At 38.2% G+C, this 21,593-nt stretch overlaps 1 protein-coding gene across 1 annotated transcript; it reads right to left on the reverse strand.

Annotated features, from left to right (window-relative positions):
• Nucleotides 1-1,203: 1,203 nt before the first annotated feature.
• LOC149814947 (uncharacterized) lies at nucleotides 1,204-19,524 on the reverse strand. Its single transcript, XM_089990448.1, has 5 exons — nucleotides 19,416-19,524; nucleotides 19,020-19,081; nucleotides 2,693-2,797; nucleotides 2,241-2,594; nucleotides 1,204-1,412 (listed from the first exon to the last, which is right to left on the reverse strand). The coding sequence occupies exons 1-5, from the start codon at nucleotides 19,522-19,524 to the stop codon at nucleotides 1,326-1,328; spliced, it is 717 nt and encodes a 238-aa protein (XP_089846574.1). The 3' UTR covers nucleotides 1,204-1,325.
• Nucleotides 19,525-21,593: the final 2,069 nt, after the last annotated feature.

Consider the following 21,593-nt stretch of genomic DNA (forward strand, 5'->3'; position numbering starts at 1 on the left):
ATTCACGTCCTAGTGCCTTCGTTGATGCTGTAGCTACGCTTTCTTTGCTGCAAGATGCTGGAATATGCAGGGTGAAGATGCTTCGAAGGTGGAATGCGAGCCAATGTGCAATCGGATGGGAAGAGAACCGGAGGGATAGGGCCGATTTACCTTGGAGGGGCAGACAACACCCCAACCAAGATAGGCGTACTCCACAAGCTGCTATACTTGCAACACGGCAAAGAAGCATCATCAAACAACAAGGAGGAGAAGAAGTGGAAGAAATGGAAGAAAGAGATGCAAAATGGGGAGGAAAGAGGGGCGATAACAAGGAAGACGCAAGAAAATCCATGCAAAACCCAAGAGGAGGAGAGAATGGGGCGTGGTGGCTAGGAGAGATGATGGAGGATTGAAAATCAGGCTTCAAGGGGCACAAATCCCTAGTCAAAAACCCACTCCCTAGGGTTTTTGTTATGTTTTATATCAAAAACCAAAGTTTTTGCTATTTCCAAATGAAAGATTAAAATAAAAAATATTGTTGGGCACCCTTTTTGAGAGGGATTTTAGCAATTATTTTAAAAAATCATGAATGGAGCTAATGTGGGTTGGATTGGGTACGTTTTGGCCCAGATCCGAGGCCCAAATGGTCGTTTTGGATCCGAAATGACCCGGTTTGCCCCAATGTCCGACCTGTTTCACTAAAAATGTGATATCCCTCTTGTTTTAAGTCCAATTCAAATGAAATTCAAATCGTAGCTCAATGACATTTAAATGCACCTAACACTACAACAAAGCAGTAGATTAGCGATGACCACATTCCGTCGCTAATCCGTCGCTAATCCGTCGCTAACCATGTTAGTGACGGATTAGCGACAACGCGGCGACAATATGCTTACGTCGCGAATATTTCGACGCTAACTGGCGACGGAATAATTCCGTCGCCAAGTCCGTCGCTAATTGCGACGGAATAACGAGCGCTATATTCCGTCGCCAATCCGCCGGTACTAAACGGCGACCACGGCGTGGCGACGGATTTAATTCCGTCGCTAAGCCGTCGCTAGATTAATATGAATAGCGACGGAATCATCCGTCGCTAATCCGTCGCAAAAACGAAAAAAAATCAAAAAAAATTATTTAAAAATTAATTACCGAGAACTGTACAATTTATATTTCCTGTACAATTTATATTTCCTATAAATAAAAAACAAACCACACAAAAAAATTCATATAACAAGTATCTATAATAATTAATCGTTCCACCTTAAAACTAAGAAGTTTAATTATTTACAATTCAACAATTACAATTAGGAAAAATAAAAAAAATAGAACTTCTTCAACACAGTCCTCTAATCATCGCCAAGATTTTGTGCGTCTTCTTGTTCATTGTCTTTATCTGTCCCTTCAGCTCCACTACCCTGATTATCGCTAGCAGCCTACACAAGAAAAGAACAGTCAGTATTGATAAACAAAATATAATGAAATAAATTACACACTATATGTGATTCTATCATGTGCTCATGTGTGATCTAAGGCAATAAAAAAACTCTATATGTGATTCTATCATGCTCATATGTGTGCTAAGGCAGTCAAAAAATTGAATATGTGATTATAGCATGTTCATATGTGTTCTAAGGCATATAAAAAAACTCTATATGTGATTCTACCATGCTCAGATGTGCTTTAAGGCAGGCAAAAAACTATATATGTGATTCGATCATGCTCGTATGTGTGCTAAGGCAGTAAAAAAATTGAATATGTGAATATAGCATGCTCATATGTGCTCTAAGGCAGGCAAAGCCAAAAATTTTATATGTGATTCTATCATAAATGATATATAACATGTTCATATGTGTTCTAAGGCAGTTAAAAAACTCTATATGTTATTATAACATGTTCATATGTGTGTTAAGGCAGTCAAAAAACAGAATATGTGATTATAATATGCTCATATGTGTTCTTAGGCAGTAAAAAAACTGAATATGTGATTATAGCATGCTTATGTGTTCTAATGCAATCAAAAAAACTTTATATGTGATTCTATCATGCTCATATGTGCTCTAAGACAGACAAAAAGTTAAATATATATATATATATATGTGATTCTATCATGCTCATATGTGTGCTAAGGCAGTAAAAAAATTGAATATGTGATTATAGCATGTTCATATGTGTTCTAAGGCATCTAGAAAAACTCTATATGTGATTCTACCATGCTCAGATGTGCTTTAAGACAGTAAAAAAAACTATATATGTGATTATACCTGAGAGGGACCTGGAATCGAAGATCCCCTATCCTGAACAGCGGCCTTGATCTCATTTCGGAGAAAGGGGGCGACGGTGTATTGGAAGTAGTTATTCAGTGATTCATTAATGATCTCGCGTACATCATCACCGGAAAGAATAGTCGGCTGCTTGGAGCTTATGTCGGCGCAAGAAGTTGGTGAGCCGTAACTGGAAGAACCAATAACTGGTGAAGTGTTCATATTACTCCCAAACCCGAACACGCGACCTTTTTTGGGTTCACCTGCTGCAGTCACCCATGCTGTAGGATCAAATGATGGATGCTGAGTAGCGTCTTCGCCATATCGCTCTACCATTTGTTGCTCATATGCCTCCTACAAAATAATGTTTAAAGTATTCATTAATAATTAATGATAACATTATGATGACTTGCATATATATTGCAATGATTATTAATAGAATTAATACATACTGTTGTCGTTCTCGCCTTCTCTGATACGAAGACTCCCGTGGTCTTCCGTTTATGTGTTTCTACAAACACATCCTTATATGATACACTGCCTCCTTTTTCTGCTTCCTGCGAAGTTAAATGACAAAAGATTTAGTACACAAATTTGCAACAATACTTATAAAATTAATATTATATATTGATGAGTTACCATTTTCTTTAGGTGGCTCCCAAATGTCTTAGATCCACCTGTGTGTAGATGGGCTTCGGGCATCTTCGATCGATTTTGTGAAGCCTTCGCAGAGCGATTTTTAAATGCATCTCCCGCCCACATATCGCACATTTCATCCCAGTAATCTCTCCTGATAGTAATAGGACCATGGCCCTTCCACAGTAATGGATCATCTACTACGCCAGATGCTTTTTTTGCTGCAGTCTTCATAGTGTGCAGCATGTCTGCAAATCGATTGGCAGCCACCTTCTGCCACACCTTCCTTGCATCATTTTCTTCCACCGTAGTTGCAAAGCGATTCGAAGCCTACAAATATTTTCAGAAAGTTAGTAGACATTGCTTAAATAAATTAAATATGAAACACATTAACTATGAGGAACAACTGTATACCATGAATGAGGACCACAATCTGTCTAATACCTCCTTTGGGTACTCTTTCCATTGAGCAACTGGTCCTGGTAGATGTTGAAGAAGTGAATTCCTAATCTCCCGTACTACTTCTTGTGGCTCAAACCTCGTGCTGCACATGAATTATTACACAGTAAATATCAATATAAAATATTTAAAAGATATGCAATAATTGAAAACAAAATACTTACGGTCGATTATCGATATACACTATTCGAATGAGTCTTCTTGTGCCAGCCTGAGAAGACCCTGTTTCCTGTGTTGGCTGTTGACTTGTGCGATCAACTGGTGTAGGTGGGTCGTGTACAGGCGCAACATCATCTGTAAAAAAATACACACCAAGTTCTCAGAATGTGCATTTGAACTAATCAAGCATCTAATTAGTTATATGATATACCTATCACAGGAGCCCGTGAAGATGAAGGTTGAGCCTGGCTACTACTGGATGAGCGACCACTATAACCTCCACGAACCATATTCTAACAAATAACATATGTCATACAATACATTCAAATAATTCACATCAAGTATTACAATGCATTCAAGTCATTCACATCAAGCATTGCAATGCATTCAAATAATTCAAATCATTGACATCAAGTATTGCACTAATTCAAATCATTCGTTAATTGCATAAATTATAATACATTCAGATAATTGAAATCATTCACATCAAGTATTACAATGCATTCGAATCATTCGTATCAAGTATTACAATACATTGAAATAAAATTTTTAATCATTCACACCAAGTATTGCAATACAACTCACATCAAGTATTACAATGCATTTAAATAGAGGTTTGTAGTATAAGATTTTGCTCACTAGCTTGAAAATTCTTCCTCGTCACTAGTTTGACTTTCTTCTTCTTCTTCTTCTTCTTCTTCTTCTTCATTGTTTGCCCATCCACTTGGTACATCATTTGGATCACATTCCTCTATGAATGTTTCATCAGCCAATGGAGATATGACATGCATATCATGCGCAACATCGTGACCATAAGCGAAGTCACAGACATCATTTGATTGATAGTAATCACTGTCTTCAGCTAACTCATCTTCTTGTAACTGATCATACTCGGGGTATAGTTTGGATTTCACCTTGCAAACTGCCCACCATTCATTTCTATCTGACTTTTTTATACTCGGATATGAAGTATAATAAACTTGTTGAGCTTGCGAGGCTAATATGAATGGTTCATATGTTCCAAACCTGGATTTATGATTCACCTCCACAATGCCTGAAGCTTTGTCGAGTCTTGTTGCAGTTGGATCAAACCAATGACACTTGAATACCGTAACCCTGTTATTCATGCCTAAGTAAGTCAACTCCATTATTTCCTCTATAACACCGTAGTAATCATGTTCATTTTCACCGTAGCTGCTACCCTTGACACACACACCACTATTTATCGTTGATTTGTTTATACCGTAGTCTTTTGTATGGAATCGATAACCATTTACGATATACCCGTTGTAGCATTGCACAACTTTGGTCGGACCATTTTCTAAATCACATATTCCTTGATCTTTAACATCACCATGGCGAACCTACGCACAGACATAAACAATTATTGTGATCACGATCAATTAAGTAACTTAGTGTTGTTTATAAGTACAAAAATTATGTTAGCTTCTTTACCAACTGTTTCAACCACTCCACAAACTTAGTTTCACGTTCTTTTTGTACTTCTGCATTAGTGAGATGTGAAACTTTGCTTTGCAACTCCAGATCAAATCGTCTGCAAACCACAAATACTTATATTACCGAGCCATGTATCCACATATAGAACATAAAAGGATTTATAATTGAGTTGCATATACATATACTTACTCGATGTATGGGTCGATCGCTGAACAATTAAAAAGAATATAGATGTGTGCTGCATCTTGCTCTCGATCTGTCAATAGCCTTGATCGGCAACTACCAAATGCATGCCCAAGTCGTTGAAATATCGACAGCTTGTCAGCTACAGTTACTTGTTCTCCATCATCGTTACGGGGCGGGCATGTGTAACGTATTGAAATATGAGGTTCGAAGTACATAGATGAGAAATTTGAAATCTCTTCTAAAGTGTACGCCTCACAAATAGAGCCTTCTACTCTTGCTTTATTACGAACCTTTTTTTTTAGGTCGAACATGCATCTGACAAGAATATACATTTCAAATTTTAAATATCTGTCATTAAAGAGACAAATATAAAAAAACATATACCTTTCAAATGGGTACATCCATCGATATTGCACAGGGCCACCAACCCTTAGTTCATATGGCAAATGTATGATCAAATGTTCCATAACATCGAAAAATGCTGGCGTAAATATCTTTTCTAACAGACAAACAGTGGTGATGACAGAGTCCTCGAGATTCTTTACATCTGATACAATGACCTCCGATGCGCACAATGTTCTGAAAAATCCGCTCAACTCAGACAATACCCCCCATATAGGTTTGTCTAACATATCATGGAATGCTAGGGGTATCAATCGTTGCATAAAGATATGACAATCATGGCTCTTCAACCCATATAACTGTCCATCGTCAATCTTCACAGCCCGAGCAATGTTAGAGACATATCCATCTGGAAATCTCAGTTGTCTCAACCATTGACATACATGTTTTATTTGCTCAGGTCCGAGCACGTACTTCGCCTTTGGTTTCAGTACTTTGCCATTATACTCTTTGAGTTCCAATTCTGGTCTTTTACATATTAATTTTAAATCCATACGGGCCTTCGGATTATCCTTCATTTTTCCTTTAATATTCATTACTGTATTGAACACATTATCAAACACATTTTTCTCTACATGCATCACATCCAAATTATGGCGTATCAATAGGGTCGGCCAATACGGTAGTTCCCAAAAAATAGATTTTTTCGTCCAATTGTGTTCCTTCCCAGATCCACGGAAGGGTGTAGGACTGCGGGCATCTGTTAATACATCTGGAAAGTATCGCAATCTTCTTAAAATCTCTATGCCAGACAATCTTGAGGATGGACCTTCCATTTCAGTTGTGCCTGCTGTAAATGCATTTTTTTGACGTCGGAACGGATGATCGCTGGGTAGAAATCGACGATGGCAATCAAACCAGCAAGGCTTCCTTCCATGCCTCAATCTAAAAGCTTTGGAATCCTCCATGCAGTACGGACAAGCCAACCTCCCATGTGTGCTCCAACCAGATAACATACCATATGCAGGGAAGTCACTGATTGTCCATAGAACAGCGGCCTTCATGTTGAAATTTTGTTTTTTGTGGGCATCATACGTGGTAACACCGTCATCCCACAGTACTTTTAATTCATCAATCAATGGCCTTAGATATACATCAAGATTTTGGCCAGGTGAGGTCGGACCAGGGATCAACAGAGACAAGAAAAGATTTGGACGTTTCATACACAAGCTTGGTGGAAGGTTGTATGGAGTTACAAATACTGGCCAGCATGAGTATGGAGTTGATCTACCCCCAAATGGATTAAATCCATCTGTACATAGACCGAGTCTAACATTTCGCACTTCCATTGCGAAGTTCTGATGAGTACGATCAAAGTGCTTCCAAGCTTCAGCGTCAACAGGATGCGTGATCTTGTTTTCATCGTGTCGAACTTTATTTGCATGCCATCTCATGTGTTTAGCTGTCTTTGAAGACATATACAATCGCTGCAATCTAGGAGTGATAGGAAAGTAGCGGAGCGACTTGTATGAAACTTCCTTTGATCTCGTGCTACCATTGCCTCTTGTCTTTGGCTTGAACCGAGGATGCCCACATGACGGGCATGATATGTCGTTTTCCTGCTCCTTGAAATACAACATGCAGTGATTTGGACAAGCATCAATCTTTTTGTAACCCATACCTAGAGCGTTGACCATAACTTTCGCACGATAGAAATTTTGTGGCAATTTCTCATCTTTAGGCAACATACTCTTCACAATCATGCACAAACGGTCAAAACATGATTGACTCAAATTATACTCGGACTTCAAATTCATTAGTTGAAGAACTGCAGACAAGATAGTGTGACTCTCACAACCGTTCCAAAGTGGCTCATCAGCATCTTTAAGTAAATCATAAAATCTACTAGCTGCATCGTTTGGTGATTCTTCATCTACGACAGTTCTTACATCACTAGAACTCATAGCAGAACCCAGTTCTGTTCCTGCAGCATCAAATATCAAATTCGTATATGGATTATCGTGCACCACATTCACCCGTGCATCAAAATCGTTTCTAAATTCTTCTCCATGAAACGCCTAGTTCTGATAATCACTCACAAAACCCTTCCTGTATAGGTGATGTCTAACGCCATGAGGTTCTACAAATCGATTATTCTTACAAATCTTGCAGAGACACCTAATCCGACCTGTGGGATCTACCGTACTGACACTCGCCGTTGCAAATTCAATAAAACTATCGACACCATCCATATATTCATGCGATAACTCATTGTCCACTATCCTACGGTACATCCATTCACGGTTTGCAGTCATTCTGTCGTATGATGTTATGAATAGTATCCTAACGAATTAAGAAAAAAACAATCAGAATGCGACGATGAAGAAAATATCAAATTTATCATGCAATATACTATGTCAAACAATAACAAGAATTTTGATGCATGCATTGATAACTTAATATTTTCATGTGCAAACTATTAATGACATGATACAATCATTTGAAGCATGCTTTTATTATAAAATTTCACATGGAAGTCAAAATCAAATTGAAAGTAACTACATGCAAGCATGGATACAATTACATCAAACATTGCAATACATCATAATCATTCATATCAAATAAATGGCAAACATGTACCTGCAGCAAACACACTTCAATATCTCACTAACTACTACCATGCTTAGCATGGACTCCGTACTCCAAAAATAAGAACACTTCCATATTTCTACATTAAAATCATGCTCAGCATGATCTCCGAACTCCAACAAAGCAGTCCTAGATATCAACAACTAAGTGAGTGTGTGAACAATAAAGTGCTGCATTCAATAAATTAAATAACATGTGATACGTTTGCATCACTTACTCACCACGGGTATTTACCCGATTTGCATTGTTTTTGTCATTTACTTACCACAGGTGGCCGAGCACGAGTTGGTTCCGTTGAAAAATCTGCACAAAAACAAAACAAATTAAGTAACAAACTAACTAATCATGAAACAAGATGAAACACTAACTAAAAAAATTAAATAGCCCTAATCTAACTAACTGATTGTTAGAACATTAAATACCAATCTATCTAAGAAAAATATAATTATAAAAGACTAATAGATTGAAATACTCTAACTAACCAGATTTCAAGAAAACAAATTGAAGTAAAACTAACTACCAGTAGATATTAACAAACTAACAAATTGAACAACATGGACAACTTGTATATATACATTACAAAAAAAATTTCAACTTAAAATCCATATGGACAACATATATGCAAACTACACTTAAAACCATATGGACATCTTATATACACATATTACAAACTTTTTTTCAAGCTAATCACATGGACAACATAGGGATCACATAATAACTTTTTTTTTTTTTAAAAAGAGATCACATGGGCAACATAGGTATCCATAACAAAAATTCTTTTCAAAACAGATCACATAGGCAACGTAGGTATCTCATAACAAATTTTTTTTCTTCAAACAAACACATAGGCAACATAGTATTCCTACTAAAGATTTTTTTTTCAAACTGATTTATATAGGCAGCATATGCATTAAAAAACAGATTTTTTTGAAACCAATTCACATAGACAACATAATATATCTCATAACAGATTGTTTTTTTCAAAAGCAATACACATCGGCAGCATGTTATTCCTACTACAGATTTTATTTTTCAAACGATTCATATAGGCAGCATAGGCATTCAAAAACAGAAATTTTTTTTTTTGACAAGTCACTTAGGCAGCATAACGCAGGGGGTCGACCCCCCCTGCCGGAAAGCACGGCAGGGGGTTAAACCCCCTGCCTTTCCGGCAGGGAAGGGGGTTAAACCCCCTGCCGGAAAGGCAGTTCCGGCATGGGGGTTGACCCCCTGCCGTGCCTTTACGGCAGGGGGGTCGACCCCCTGCGTTTCCGGCAGGGGGTCGACCCCCCATGCCTTTCCAGCAGGGGGTCGACCCCCCCTGCCGTGCCTTTACGGCAGGGGGGTCGACCCCCTGCGTTTCCGGCAGGGGGTCGACCCCCCATGCCTTTCCGGCAGGGGGTCGACCCCCCCTGCCGGAAACGCAGGGGGTCGACCCCCCCTGCCGGAAAGCACGGCAGGGGGTTAAACCCCCTGCGTTTCTGGCAGGGAAGGGGCGTACCCCCTGCGTTTAGAAGAAGAAGAAGAAGAAGAAGAAGAAGAAGAAGAATATTACCTGCGCGTCGCCGGACGGTGGCGGGAGGTTGACGGGTAGCGGCAGCTGGCGAGCGGTGGACGGGGAGCGGCGGCTGGCGAGCGGCGGCGGCCGGACGGTGGCGAGAGCCGACGGGCGGCGGGAGGGAGCAATACAGCGAAACAGGGAAAAGAGAAAGATGGATGAGATTAGGGATTTACGCGACATTTAGCGACGGCTTAGCGACGGAATATTTCCGTCGCTATATTCCGTCGCTAAGCCGTCACGAAACCAAAATACCAAAAAAGCGACGGAATATATTCTGTCGCTACTCCGTCGCTAATTAGCGACGGATTAGCGACGACAGAGTTCCCTCTCTAAATCCGTCGCTAAAATGGTGTTCTTGTAATAAAAAGTAGCGACAAAAACATGCAGTCGCTAATCCGTCGCTAAGTAGCGACAGATTAGCGATAAAAGTTGTTTCCTCGCTAATCCGTCGCGAATTAGCGACAGATTCTATCTCTAGCTAATCTGTCGCTAAGTAGCGACGGGAAAAATCCGTCGCTAATTTCCGTCGCTAATTAACAATTTTCTTGTAGTGTAAGTGTGGGTTCTAAACCTATAAATGATGCATTTATGTAATAAAAATATATTATATTTATGAGTAATTAATGCATCATCAATATGGTTTGCGTATATTGCATGAAGGGATATTTTTCATGCGTGTTTTTAGTAATACATATGATTACTTGGATCTAGATATATATTGATCCAAAATGATCAGTGGTGGTTAACCCAATAAGAACTTAAGAATGTTGCATGCGATGATGATGCATATGGATAGTGAGAGTATTGACTATAGTAAAATTTTTGAAAAGTAAAAGTATTTTCTATATTTAGCAAATCATATCTTATCATGAATCCATAAGTTGATGAAAATCCATAATACTCCACTAGTGTGCATTGTGGACATGATGATATTCAATGGTATGGTCATGGAAGAGCCCTAATTAGAACCCCATGACTAACTAAAAATGAGAGACCCCAATATGATTTATTTGTTTGAATATGATATTGCACATTAAGAGTTATAATTTAAGTTATGACATGATAAGAAACCCATATAGTTATGTGAAATAAGTGCATAAAAGGATGGTGTCATGGCTAAACTCATACCATATATGAAAAGAATTATGATCCATATAATGATGAAATGACCACATGACTATATAAAAAATAACCCATAGCGTATGTGAAAAACATCTTACTTGAAAATAAAGGAAAGTGCACATAGCTATGTGGAAAATAAGCCATAGCATGTGCAAAAAACTCATACTTGAATATGAATGATAGAAAGATTCAAGCAACTGTGCAGAAAATAACTCATAGCATGTGTAAAAACCTCATACTTAAAAATAGATGATGAAAATCCTGCATGACTATATGAAAAAATAACTTATATCATGTGAGAAAAATATCTTACTTAGATATTGATAAAACCCTTAGAATTGTGCATAGTTTATTTGGTGTATGTTTTGTTATAAAATGATATATATGACACTTGATGCACTAGTTATGATATAATATTGTTGTTTGTCTCGTATGGCCAAGTAGAATATGTTAGATATAGATAACGGATCTAGTGTGGCCATAACAATCTCACAATTGAAATCCAAGGATCCACAAATGGTGGGATCGTAACTCACTGAAAACATAAAATGTATGAATTAAAATTTCATTAAAACATAATGAATGAGATTAAAATTTCCATTCAAGGTTGGGAAAATGGCTACCCAAGGGAGGGTTATATGTACCCAGCCCTTGAGCTCCGCAAGCAGAATTGAGCAGCATCCCCCTTAAAGCATACTGTTACCCACATATTTCTTAGTCTCCATCTTCTTCTCTCTATTTTCTCCTCCCTTCATCTGCACATGCCCCAATTCTAAACCAACAGTTTTAGATAATTAGATCTAATAAAAAGAAAATGACATCAACAAAGGAATGATAAATGTCATTCTATTAGTATTTCTAAGGGTGCTCATTTTTAGTTGCATAAATGAATATAGGATAGAACATTGCAGATGCTCAATAATTACGGTGTGTGTGTGTGTGTCTGTGTGTGTGTGTGTGTGTAATTATGCTCCCATGCAGCAACATCATAACTTTTGGGCCTTGAGTTGACAATGGAACACAATCCATGAAGGAAATGAATTTTTTGGTCTTAGAATTTTTGAAGTCAACAGTTTGCCTCGACATATCTTTTCATCTCTTGAACTTTGGGGTTAGATGACCTACTAAACCTAAATGTTCTCTTATTATCATAATAGAAGGACAAGAATCATGATTTGTATAAAGTTGAAAGAACAAAAAAACTCATAAAATCATACACAAGTTGTAACGTGGTTCAGTCAAGTCGACCTATGTCCATGACAGGTACTCTCTCTCTAATTTACGATGAGAGGAGGAGTTGGTATTATTGTCTTTATATACCACTTGGGATGTTGGCTCCTTGGAGTCCTTATCATCCTGCACGACACAACTAGATAAGGACGTCCCCTCTCATGAGGATTGATGTTGATCTCAACCACATTAGGTGGCTTGTTGATATGATACATTGAATTTGATCTCCTTTCAATGTTAGGTATGTGATCTGCAGTGGGAGTCTCCTTGGATAGGGATAGAGTTGCAACAGTAGGACTCTTCACAACATTAATTAGATTGGATAAGCTCTAGATCAATGTTGGATTGGATAAGGTTAGGATCACAACTACATGGATCGTCCTTAACACCCCCCCTCAAGCCAGCCTCTATGAGGTTGAGCATGTCTCTAAAAAATAAAAACTTGGGTCTAAGAAGAAGTTTAGTGAGGTTGTTTGCAGTTTGGTCTTGAGATGATATAAACTTTACCTCAATTTCATCTTTAAAAACCTTTTCTCGAACAAAGTGATAGTAAATTTTAATATGCTTGGTATAAGCATGAAAGACAGAATTAGTAGCAAGATAAGTGGCACCCAAATTATCATACCGTAGGGTAGGAATTCAACGGGGATGAATGTTTAGCTCAATTAAGAGCTGCTTGAGCTACATGAGTTCTGAGACCACTCCAACAATGGATTTATATTCAGCTTCTATAATAGACCTGGCAACTGTTCGTTGTTTGGATGAGTTCCATGATAATAGATTTGTTCCCATATAAGTTAGATAAGCACCAGTAGACTTATGATCATCTGAGCACCTGACCTAGGTAGCATCAGAGAATGCAAATAAATGTAAAGAGGAATATTTGTGAATGTGTAACCCCAGATTGATTATGCCTTTCAAATAGTGCAAAATATGTTTTACATAGATCCAATGATTTTGACTTGGTTCATGCATGAACTGGCAGGATTTATTTACAGAGTATGCAATGTCAAGCCTGGTGAATGTAATATATTGGAGTGCTCTGACAATACTTCTATATTGCGTGACATCTAATAGCTAGCCATCTTGTTTTGACAACTTCACATTAGGTGCAACTAGTGTAATCACTGGTTTGTAATCTGTCATGCCGGTCTTAACAAGAAGATCCAAAATATATATTCTCTGACACGAAACAAGACTTGTGGACTCATGAAGAACTTCAATCCCTAAAAAATAATGCAATGTGACAAGGTATTTAATGAAGAATTCATGCCTAAATTCATGTATAACATGGCTAATGTAATCATATGAGTTCTCTGTTATGATAATGTCATCAACATATATTAAAATAAACATATGTAAACCAAAACAATGAGCAACAAACAATGACAGATCAACATTAGACTCTATGAACTCCCATTTTTTCAAGTAGGTGTGCATCCTCTCAATCCACATTTTAGGGGTTTGTTTCAAGCCATACAACGTTGGTCAAGTTAACACACAAACTCAGGACGACCCATATCTTCAAACCCTGGTGGTTGACTCATATATACTATGTCATTTAATTGCTATAGTAGTATATTTTAACCCTTTCAGAGCCCATCGTTACGTTCCTATAACAACCACACAACATATATCATTTATCTTTAGAAACTAGCATTTCAGAAAAAGACATCCATATATAAACATAATAAACCCTAAACGGTAAACACAAGGAAACACAAAAAAAAAGATCAATAAAAACAATCAAATACAAATAAATATATACATATAAATATCCACATGTCAATGTTAAATCTTGTTTCAAAAAAAATATGTTTAAAAAAATAATTGGTTCAATAGTTAAATATGTGCTTACCAAAAAAAAATGATGTCAAAGATTCTAGAATACTTGAGGATGAAATCCCGATGGAATAGTTGCCACAAAAGTCATCATAGGGAAGGAAGATGGGGACCACTAGTTGGAGACCGCTTGTTGGAGAGAACAAATAACCCTAAAAATACTATGTTACGACATTTTAGTTTTTATACTTATGGCATTCACACATAAATTTATCTGCAAATTTGGTGAAATATGTGCAAACTTCATGAAATATGTGCAATGTTCCGAAGTTCACATACATTATTTATGAACTTCATGACATATGTGCGATGTTGAAGTTAGAGATTAATAAGTTCGCACATAAATTTTATGCAACCTTTATGATATGTGCAAGAAAAAATGTACGAAACTCCTTTTAAGTAGTTATTTGTGTTACTCGATGAGTGGAGCGATATATTATGCAAAGTTTGCTAGTTTCGTACATGCGAGGGTTAAAAACATCATAGTGAAGTTGAGTATTTACAATTTTGGACATCAAAGGAATAGTGAAAATTGCAGGGCATTTCTAGAAACAAGTCGTATTTTCTATACAGTACGGTCATTTTTCGATGAAAATATCAGTTGTTTAAAATGCCATGCATTTTTCTAAACAAAACTGTGAATCTTCATATGATGAAATTTTTGGAGTTACCCATATTGTTTTTATGGGTTTGGCTTTATTGTAATGGCACTACATAAGTTTCAAAATAACGAGATTATCTCAATAACGTAATAAAAACACAAAACAAGATCACACGTCCTTTTTTCAGTTTCTCTTTAATCTTTGCCAAGATCATCTCTCAAAGTGCAAGTCAAGAGTCAAAAGTAGATACATGCTAGAATCGGTCCTGAGTCTGGCTTTATCGAATCAGCTCAACACTAACTACAATAGGGTTGACTACTTGGCTCATGAGTCCATGGGAAAACTGCAGCTTTGGGTCCGATCCAGCTTGAGTGAGCTTGGTTGAGTCAATTCTACTATAGTACTGAAACAATTGGTACATGGAGTGGCCTCGCGAATGGGCCAAGTTTTCCTCCAAATGTGGTGTTTCCATTTTGACTTGACCAATCTCATGGTTAATTGGTGGGCGTGAGTCATTGGTTCATAATTGGTTATGCTATGAACAAGTAACTAAAACTTCTCATAACATGCATAAATGCTCGTATAGTCACGTACAAACTGGTCATAAACATCACTCTTTTTATGGGGATGGCATTTTATTCTTCTTGCAAGACCACAAACAATCATATGATATCTTGGAAGGTTTTGGGTGCATTGATCTACCTAAAAGACATGATTAGGAATTCATAGAAACCTTTATGAGTCTTAAAAGTCATCTTATGAACGTCGTCATGGGCCATGTACACTAAATGATACCCAAAATAAAGATCTAGCTTTGTAAAATAGGTGGTACCGTGTAACTCATCAAGTAATTTTTTGATTATCAGGATAAAAAACTTACCATTCATTGTGATATCGTTTAAGGCTCGATAATCAACACAAAACCTTTATGTGTCATTCTTCTTCTTTACCAAAAGCACAAGTGAGAAGAAAGGACTCACAATAGGACGAATGATCCCTTGACCCAACATCTCTCCCATAAGTATTTTAATTTCAGATTTTTGGGAGGATGTACTGATAGGGCCACACAATCAAAAGTCTCACACCCTCCTTTAAGGGTATTTGATGGTCTTGGGACCATCTAGGTGGCAGCTCATGTGGCTTTACAAATATGTTAAAAAATTCAGCTAACAAATCTGTCATATCATGGAAAACAATTAAGGAGACTAGGGTGTTCTTTAGCTCCACCGCTTGGGTGATGAGCAAGTAAGCACATTTGTAAAAACTTCAATGCCTCATTTGGTTGTGCTTTCTTCATTGTTGAAGGTCTGATAGCAGTGAGTTTAATGTTTTCCCCATCCTTCTGGAAAGACATCTCTATATTAGAGAACTTCTAGGCTACTTTCCCCAAAGTTTATAGTCAATGCATACTAAGGACCATATATATACAATGGATAGGTAGAACTTATAGTTCACATTGAATTTAGCTCCTTGAAGCTGCAAAGAGACATCAGAACAAACATCTAAACAATTGAGGTTAATCTCGTTTCTAATAATAACATCAAAAGAAGGGTGCTTCTTAAATTTGTACCTGATTTTCTGACCTATGCTTTCACGAATAAAATTGTGAATGTTAGAGATGTCGATAAGAACATTTACCTCCTATGTGCTTAGGTGGCCACCTCCTCATGAAGTTGAACATAGAAATGCCCGAGAGTGCATGGTAGGAAACGTCATGGTAAGACTCCTCCTTTCTATATTCCTCATTTGATGGTTGATCATCTGACAACTCTTCTTTTTCGAAATTTGATTCTACAACTTGGAAGATATGGTAGCGCTTGCATGTATAGCCTTAAAACTACTTCTCATTATAGTTAAAGCACAAGCCATTTTTTATACACTCTTCACACTGTGCACATGAGATGTGATCCACCTTAGGGACTGATGTCACCCTCTTGGACGAATTGGGCTTGATTTGTCCACCCAAAGAATATCCACAAATATTAGTAGGCCAATTCGGCCTCCGCATTGCTTGGATTCAATTTTGCTTCTTGTCATAAAACTTAGCCACCTTGTAGGTCTCTTTGGGACTCTTCAGTCAGCCCTTCGATGTACGACCTGAGTGAGGTCTCTTCGTCGACTTGGAGCAAAAGCGTGCACATATTTTCAAACTCTGCTTGGTACTCATCCAAATTGTTCGGTTGCTTGAGATTTTTGAGCTCCACGTGATGATTGACCGACATCGTGGGTTCAAATTGATACATAATATGCTCAACAAAATCAGTCCAAAAGAGCTTTCCATGTATGATATTCAATCATTTGTACCATCGAAGAGCATCATCGTCAAGGCGGGCAACCACTTTAGACAATATGTGTCTTTTGTGACACATTTTAGCAAGTGAAAAAGTGCTTGAGTTTGAGTATCTACTCATGCACGTTTTCAACAAAAAAGGGAGAAACATCAAAATGAGATTTCTTATGTATACCTTGTGTGTGCTCGAATGACAGCTCCCTAAGAATCGAGCCATTCGGGTCCTCCATGCATTTACTGGAAAAAATGATGCCCTAGTTGCCAGGTTGCTTGGGCATGTTGAGCGGTAATAAGAGAATTTTCAACACTTTTTTTGCACTTGAATTGAAATATGAGAGCTAGAGATATGGACATTTTCAACACTTTTTTTTGCAAATCCAACCATGTAGATGTGCCTGGCATGGTGAATTTGTTGAGAATCAACCATTGGATCATGTACTTTTTATGAAAAAATATGATTTTTGAATGCTTGAACATTTATGAAGATTATGAGTCGTTGATTTTAAAGCTTTAAAAAATCTCATTTATGCATTAAAATTGGTTGATTCAAGATCGGGCTCTTATAAAACCAAGCACATAGATCACATCAGTACGGTTAGATTAAAGAGAAAAGAACAAAAAATACATGAAAAATGCAGTTCACACATTAGTTCACATATTCTAGTGACTCTCTATATATGTTATATATATAAGAATGTATTAATTATTATAGAAGTTAACTAAATTATAGGTAGTTTTTCAAGTTGCCAAATTGAATGTTAGAAATTAGCATTGTTATTTGATGCTAAGCTTTAGCATATATATGTTTTACTCATCATGTTTGATTTGTGTGTGTGCACATGTACATGACCTGTTCATAAGAATAAGCCGTTTTCTAGTGTGCAGTTTAAAGAGACTTGAACCAGATTCATGGCTTGATCAGATCCCAACCAGTGGAATTGGCTAGTTAGGGATGTCAGCCCGATGGACCAGGCCGGAGCTGACATCCCTACTAGCCAAGATCAGATCCAGGTCTGATTATGATTGGACCTATCTTAAGCAAGACCAGATCCAGGTCTTATTAGGACAGCAAGAACCGAGGCAGTAAGAGTATTGTATGAAAAAAAATTGGATATCAATTAGATTCTTGGTCTGGTTTCGATCTGCTACTCAGATCTTGTGGTTCAGACCATAGTCACAGAAATCGGCTATTTTTATTGCAAGATTTTCAAAAACCGTATAATCCAGAAAAAAGTGTGATACTTTTTCAAAAATACTGTATTTTTAAAAATATCATGCTTATTTCATGTTATTAAAGTGATATTATATTCTTTATATTTTATATATTTTTCATGTTTTCTTATATTTTTTATATATTTCTAAAATTTAAATATATGGATATTTTCTTGAGAAAAACAACTTTTCAAATTTTTATTGCATGATTTTCCTTTGCCGGAAAAAATCCCAATGAGGAGATTTGTGACTACAGTTCAGACCTGATTAGCTGCCAAGCCCATTGCATTAAAGCCTATGTCTTTGATGCTATTGGGTGCAATCTGGTTTGTTCCAGGTCATACCCGACCCATTGACCGCACTATTGGCTTGAGAGCCAAAAGCTGTTTTGGTACAACTGTTTCTTGTCCTCACTTCAACAAAACAAAGTGTATTGTTGACTATAATTCAAAGTTCATTGATTTTATTTATTTATTTTGGCTAGGCCAAAGGAAAGCTCTCATCATCGATTGCACATTGACCGGCCTCCATTGGTAAAACCCTTGAGCCCAACACCAGACTTCGATCTTATAGCAAGGGATGCTCCTGGTGGGTTTCGAACCTGTGACATCCCATCAACTTGGTAGGTTTACAAGTTGCCCCACACCAGATGAGCAGAGCTTTTGCAGGCAATTCGTTGAAAGTCTTTCGTATACGTAACGCTTAAATCGCATGCATTATTAATGGTAATGAAAGTTCATTGATGATTTTAAATGAATAACAGGTCCCTAAGAAAGCAATTCTAGATGCAACTAATATTTCCATTACAGTGACTACATGTGGACAAAGATGAAATGGTAGGCTGAACAAAAAAACCTTATGTCCAAATCAATCCTGATGAAGATTGACGATGGTGATCACTTATTCAAATCTGAAATTAATTAATGGGGTCTGGACCACCAAACAAATGCACTAGTCATGCAATCAAAACCACAATTTGACTTTTATCCAACCAAAAAAAGAATGAAAGCAACAGCAAAAACTATTATTACCATTGCCCACAGATGTATATCAAACTGAGCTGCCATTAATGCTTTGTCCAAAATTCCAGACACTAAAAACAACTAAACAAGTATGTTTTGATGAAACTGAAGATTACACATGATTCACATATCCAACTCTTAATGATTTCTTTGACAATTTGGGGCTTGGGATGTCAATGGAACGGATTTTATTTGATATTGAACTGAATTCAACTTTATTTTATCGGATTTGGTAAGCCAAAGCTATATTTGATTATAATTAGATGAGGATATAATTTTAGTTTTTTATTTTACTGAATTCAATGGATATCTGAATTTGACTAGGGAGAATCAAGTGCAATGTGATTGTACACTTTTATTATGCTGTTGCACGAGAGATTTTGGCTCTTAGAAGCTCATGAATACCGGCCGTCTTTTCAAGGGGAACAAAGATCCCTGAGAGCTTGTTTGATGCACCATCCTCAACCCAATATGGGACGGCACAGCCGCTGGGGAAGGTGCAATCCACAAACATTGGAGTTAGTGGATGCAAGGAACAGTGTCCGCCACATCCATTTTTGTGTCATTTCTATTCCACCCCTTGTTATAAAAAGAACAGGGATGTAGGAACCAATTTAAAAAAAAAAAAATTGAACTCCCCCTGACCCGGCTCTCTCTCTCTCTCTCTCTCTGCCTCTATTCCCAGATGCCGGCCCCCCAACCCCTTTTCCCCCCTCACTCTCTTTGTGTTTTCATCCCTTTGGTGAGCTATGTCCCTCCGGCACTGTCAAGCCATCAAATCCACGCATGTATCTCTCCCTCATGAATTAGGTGCTCTCCCTTCCTCTCTCTCTCATTCAAAACCTGGTGCATAAAATCTTGGTAGATGTTTATGCGATCTTGCGTATGCATCTTAGTGATCTTCCGCTCCCTCTTGCTGACGCTACCTCTCCTTTGCCGCAATCTGGGCAAGCGGATCTGGTGTGAGCCCGTTTTATCTGTCTGATGTTCTTTTCTCTTGTGCTTTCTTTTTGTTTTGGCTTTTGCTCTTGTTCGGTTCATGGGTTCAACATTTTGTTGATCTTCGTGAGTGGTAATGTTGAATTACTTTCGGCTCTCTCTCATGAGTTAACCCTAACCCGATTTTAGGGTTAAGGTGTTCTGTTCTATCTGGATTTTAGGGATTTTAGAGATTTTGTATCTGAGTCTCTTTACGTGGTTGTTTGATCTTCATTTTAAGGATTTTGTATCCGATTCAAGTCTCTTTACATGGTTGTTCAATCTTCAATTTAAGGATTTTAATGTCAGGGTTTATGATCTCTTCTTATTTGATCTTAATTTTGTTTAGGGATTTTAGGGTTTGGGCTCCGCTGGTTGTTCCTCTTCTAACCATATATTCACAACCATCAGCATGAATAATACCTTCGAGTAAAATGGTGGGTGGATCAGGTCATACGATCTAAATTATTCATGTATGTCCAAGTTGTTTGCACATCATCATCAAACAACAGACACTCAGAACACTGAGTACGATCCAAACAAACGTTGGGCATGATACAGTTGTTATGGAATGAACAGACCCAATATTTTGTCCCGTGGAAATCATTCATTTTGTCCAATTCTGAACAAGCCATCAAATAAGCCTTAAGAAATCAAAGGCTTGATGAACCGAATAACCCACCATCTTGGGTAGAGTGGTGAGATGAGGAGGTGAGATCAGTCGGGTGAGTAGGGATGGCAGTGGACCGGGGGAAAGCGGGGCCCCGCCCCGCCTCGCCCCGTTTGGACCGGGGATGAAGGGTATGAAACGGGGATGGAGGCGGGGACGAAGGTTAAAATCCATCCCCGTCTGGGGGTGGAGGTGGGGATGGACGTGCACTTTTCCCCGCCCCGCCCCGTCCCCGGCCGCCACGATCCCCGCCTCATCCCCGCCCCGACCACTTTTCCCCGCAATATCCCCGCCCCGCCCCGCCCCGCCTCATCCCCGTTTGAACCGGGGATGGAGGACATGAAACGGGGATGAATGCGGGATGGAGGATAAAATCCATTCCCCGCCGGGGATGGAGGCGGGGGTGGAGACCTTGTCCCCCGCCCCACTGCCATCCCTACGGGTGAGGGCTGGACATGGTTTGTTAGTTAATGATTTGAGTTTGGATCGTATTCTTCTGACACAAGAACTTGCTTTTTTTTTAGTTTTGATACATTAGTCATTGCTTTCTTAAGCTCTTGACATACATGTCATAACACATGATCCGAAAACCCATTCCCTATTAAAACAAACCACTCCCACATACGGTAAGAACTCCCCGGTCAACAAGGCAGTTGTTGCTTCTTTGGACCTAGACTTTGACTAAGACATGAAAGGCCAAATCTGTTTGCTTCTAATGCAATTGCCAAGAAACCTCGATTCACGACACGAGTCACAAGCTCAGTCCACTGGTAAACGAGCCAAACCTGAATGTTCTTTGTTTGGTTGGTTCAGCTCGTTTGCCAGCCTTAATCACATCACTTAGTATGGTGTTGTAGTTCCTGTCCGTGTCTTTGTGATACCTGAAGCAAATATCTAGAAGTGCAACAAAGATAGAATGCATCATCTTCCTACAA

This window comes from Nuphar pumila, chromosome 15 (assembly GCF_984573655.1).
Source record: "Nuphar pumila chromosome 15, dmNupPumi1.hap1.1, whole genome shotgun sequence".
Lineage (NCBI taxonomy): Eukaryota > Viridiplantae > Streptophyta > Magnoliopsida > Nymphaeales > Nymphaeaceae > Nuphar > Nuphar pumila.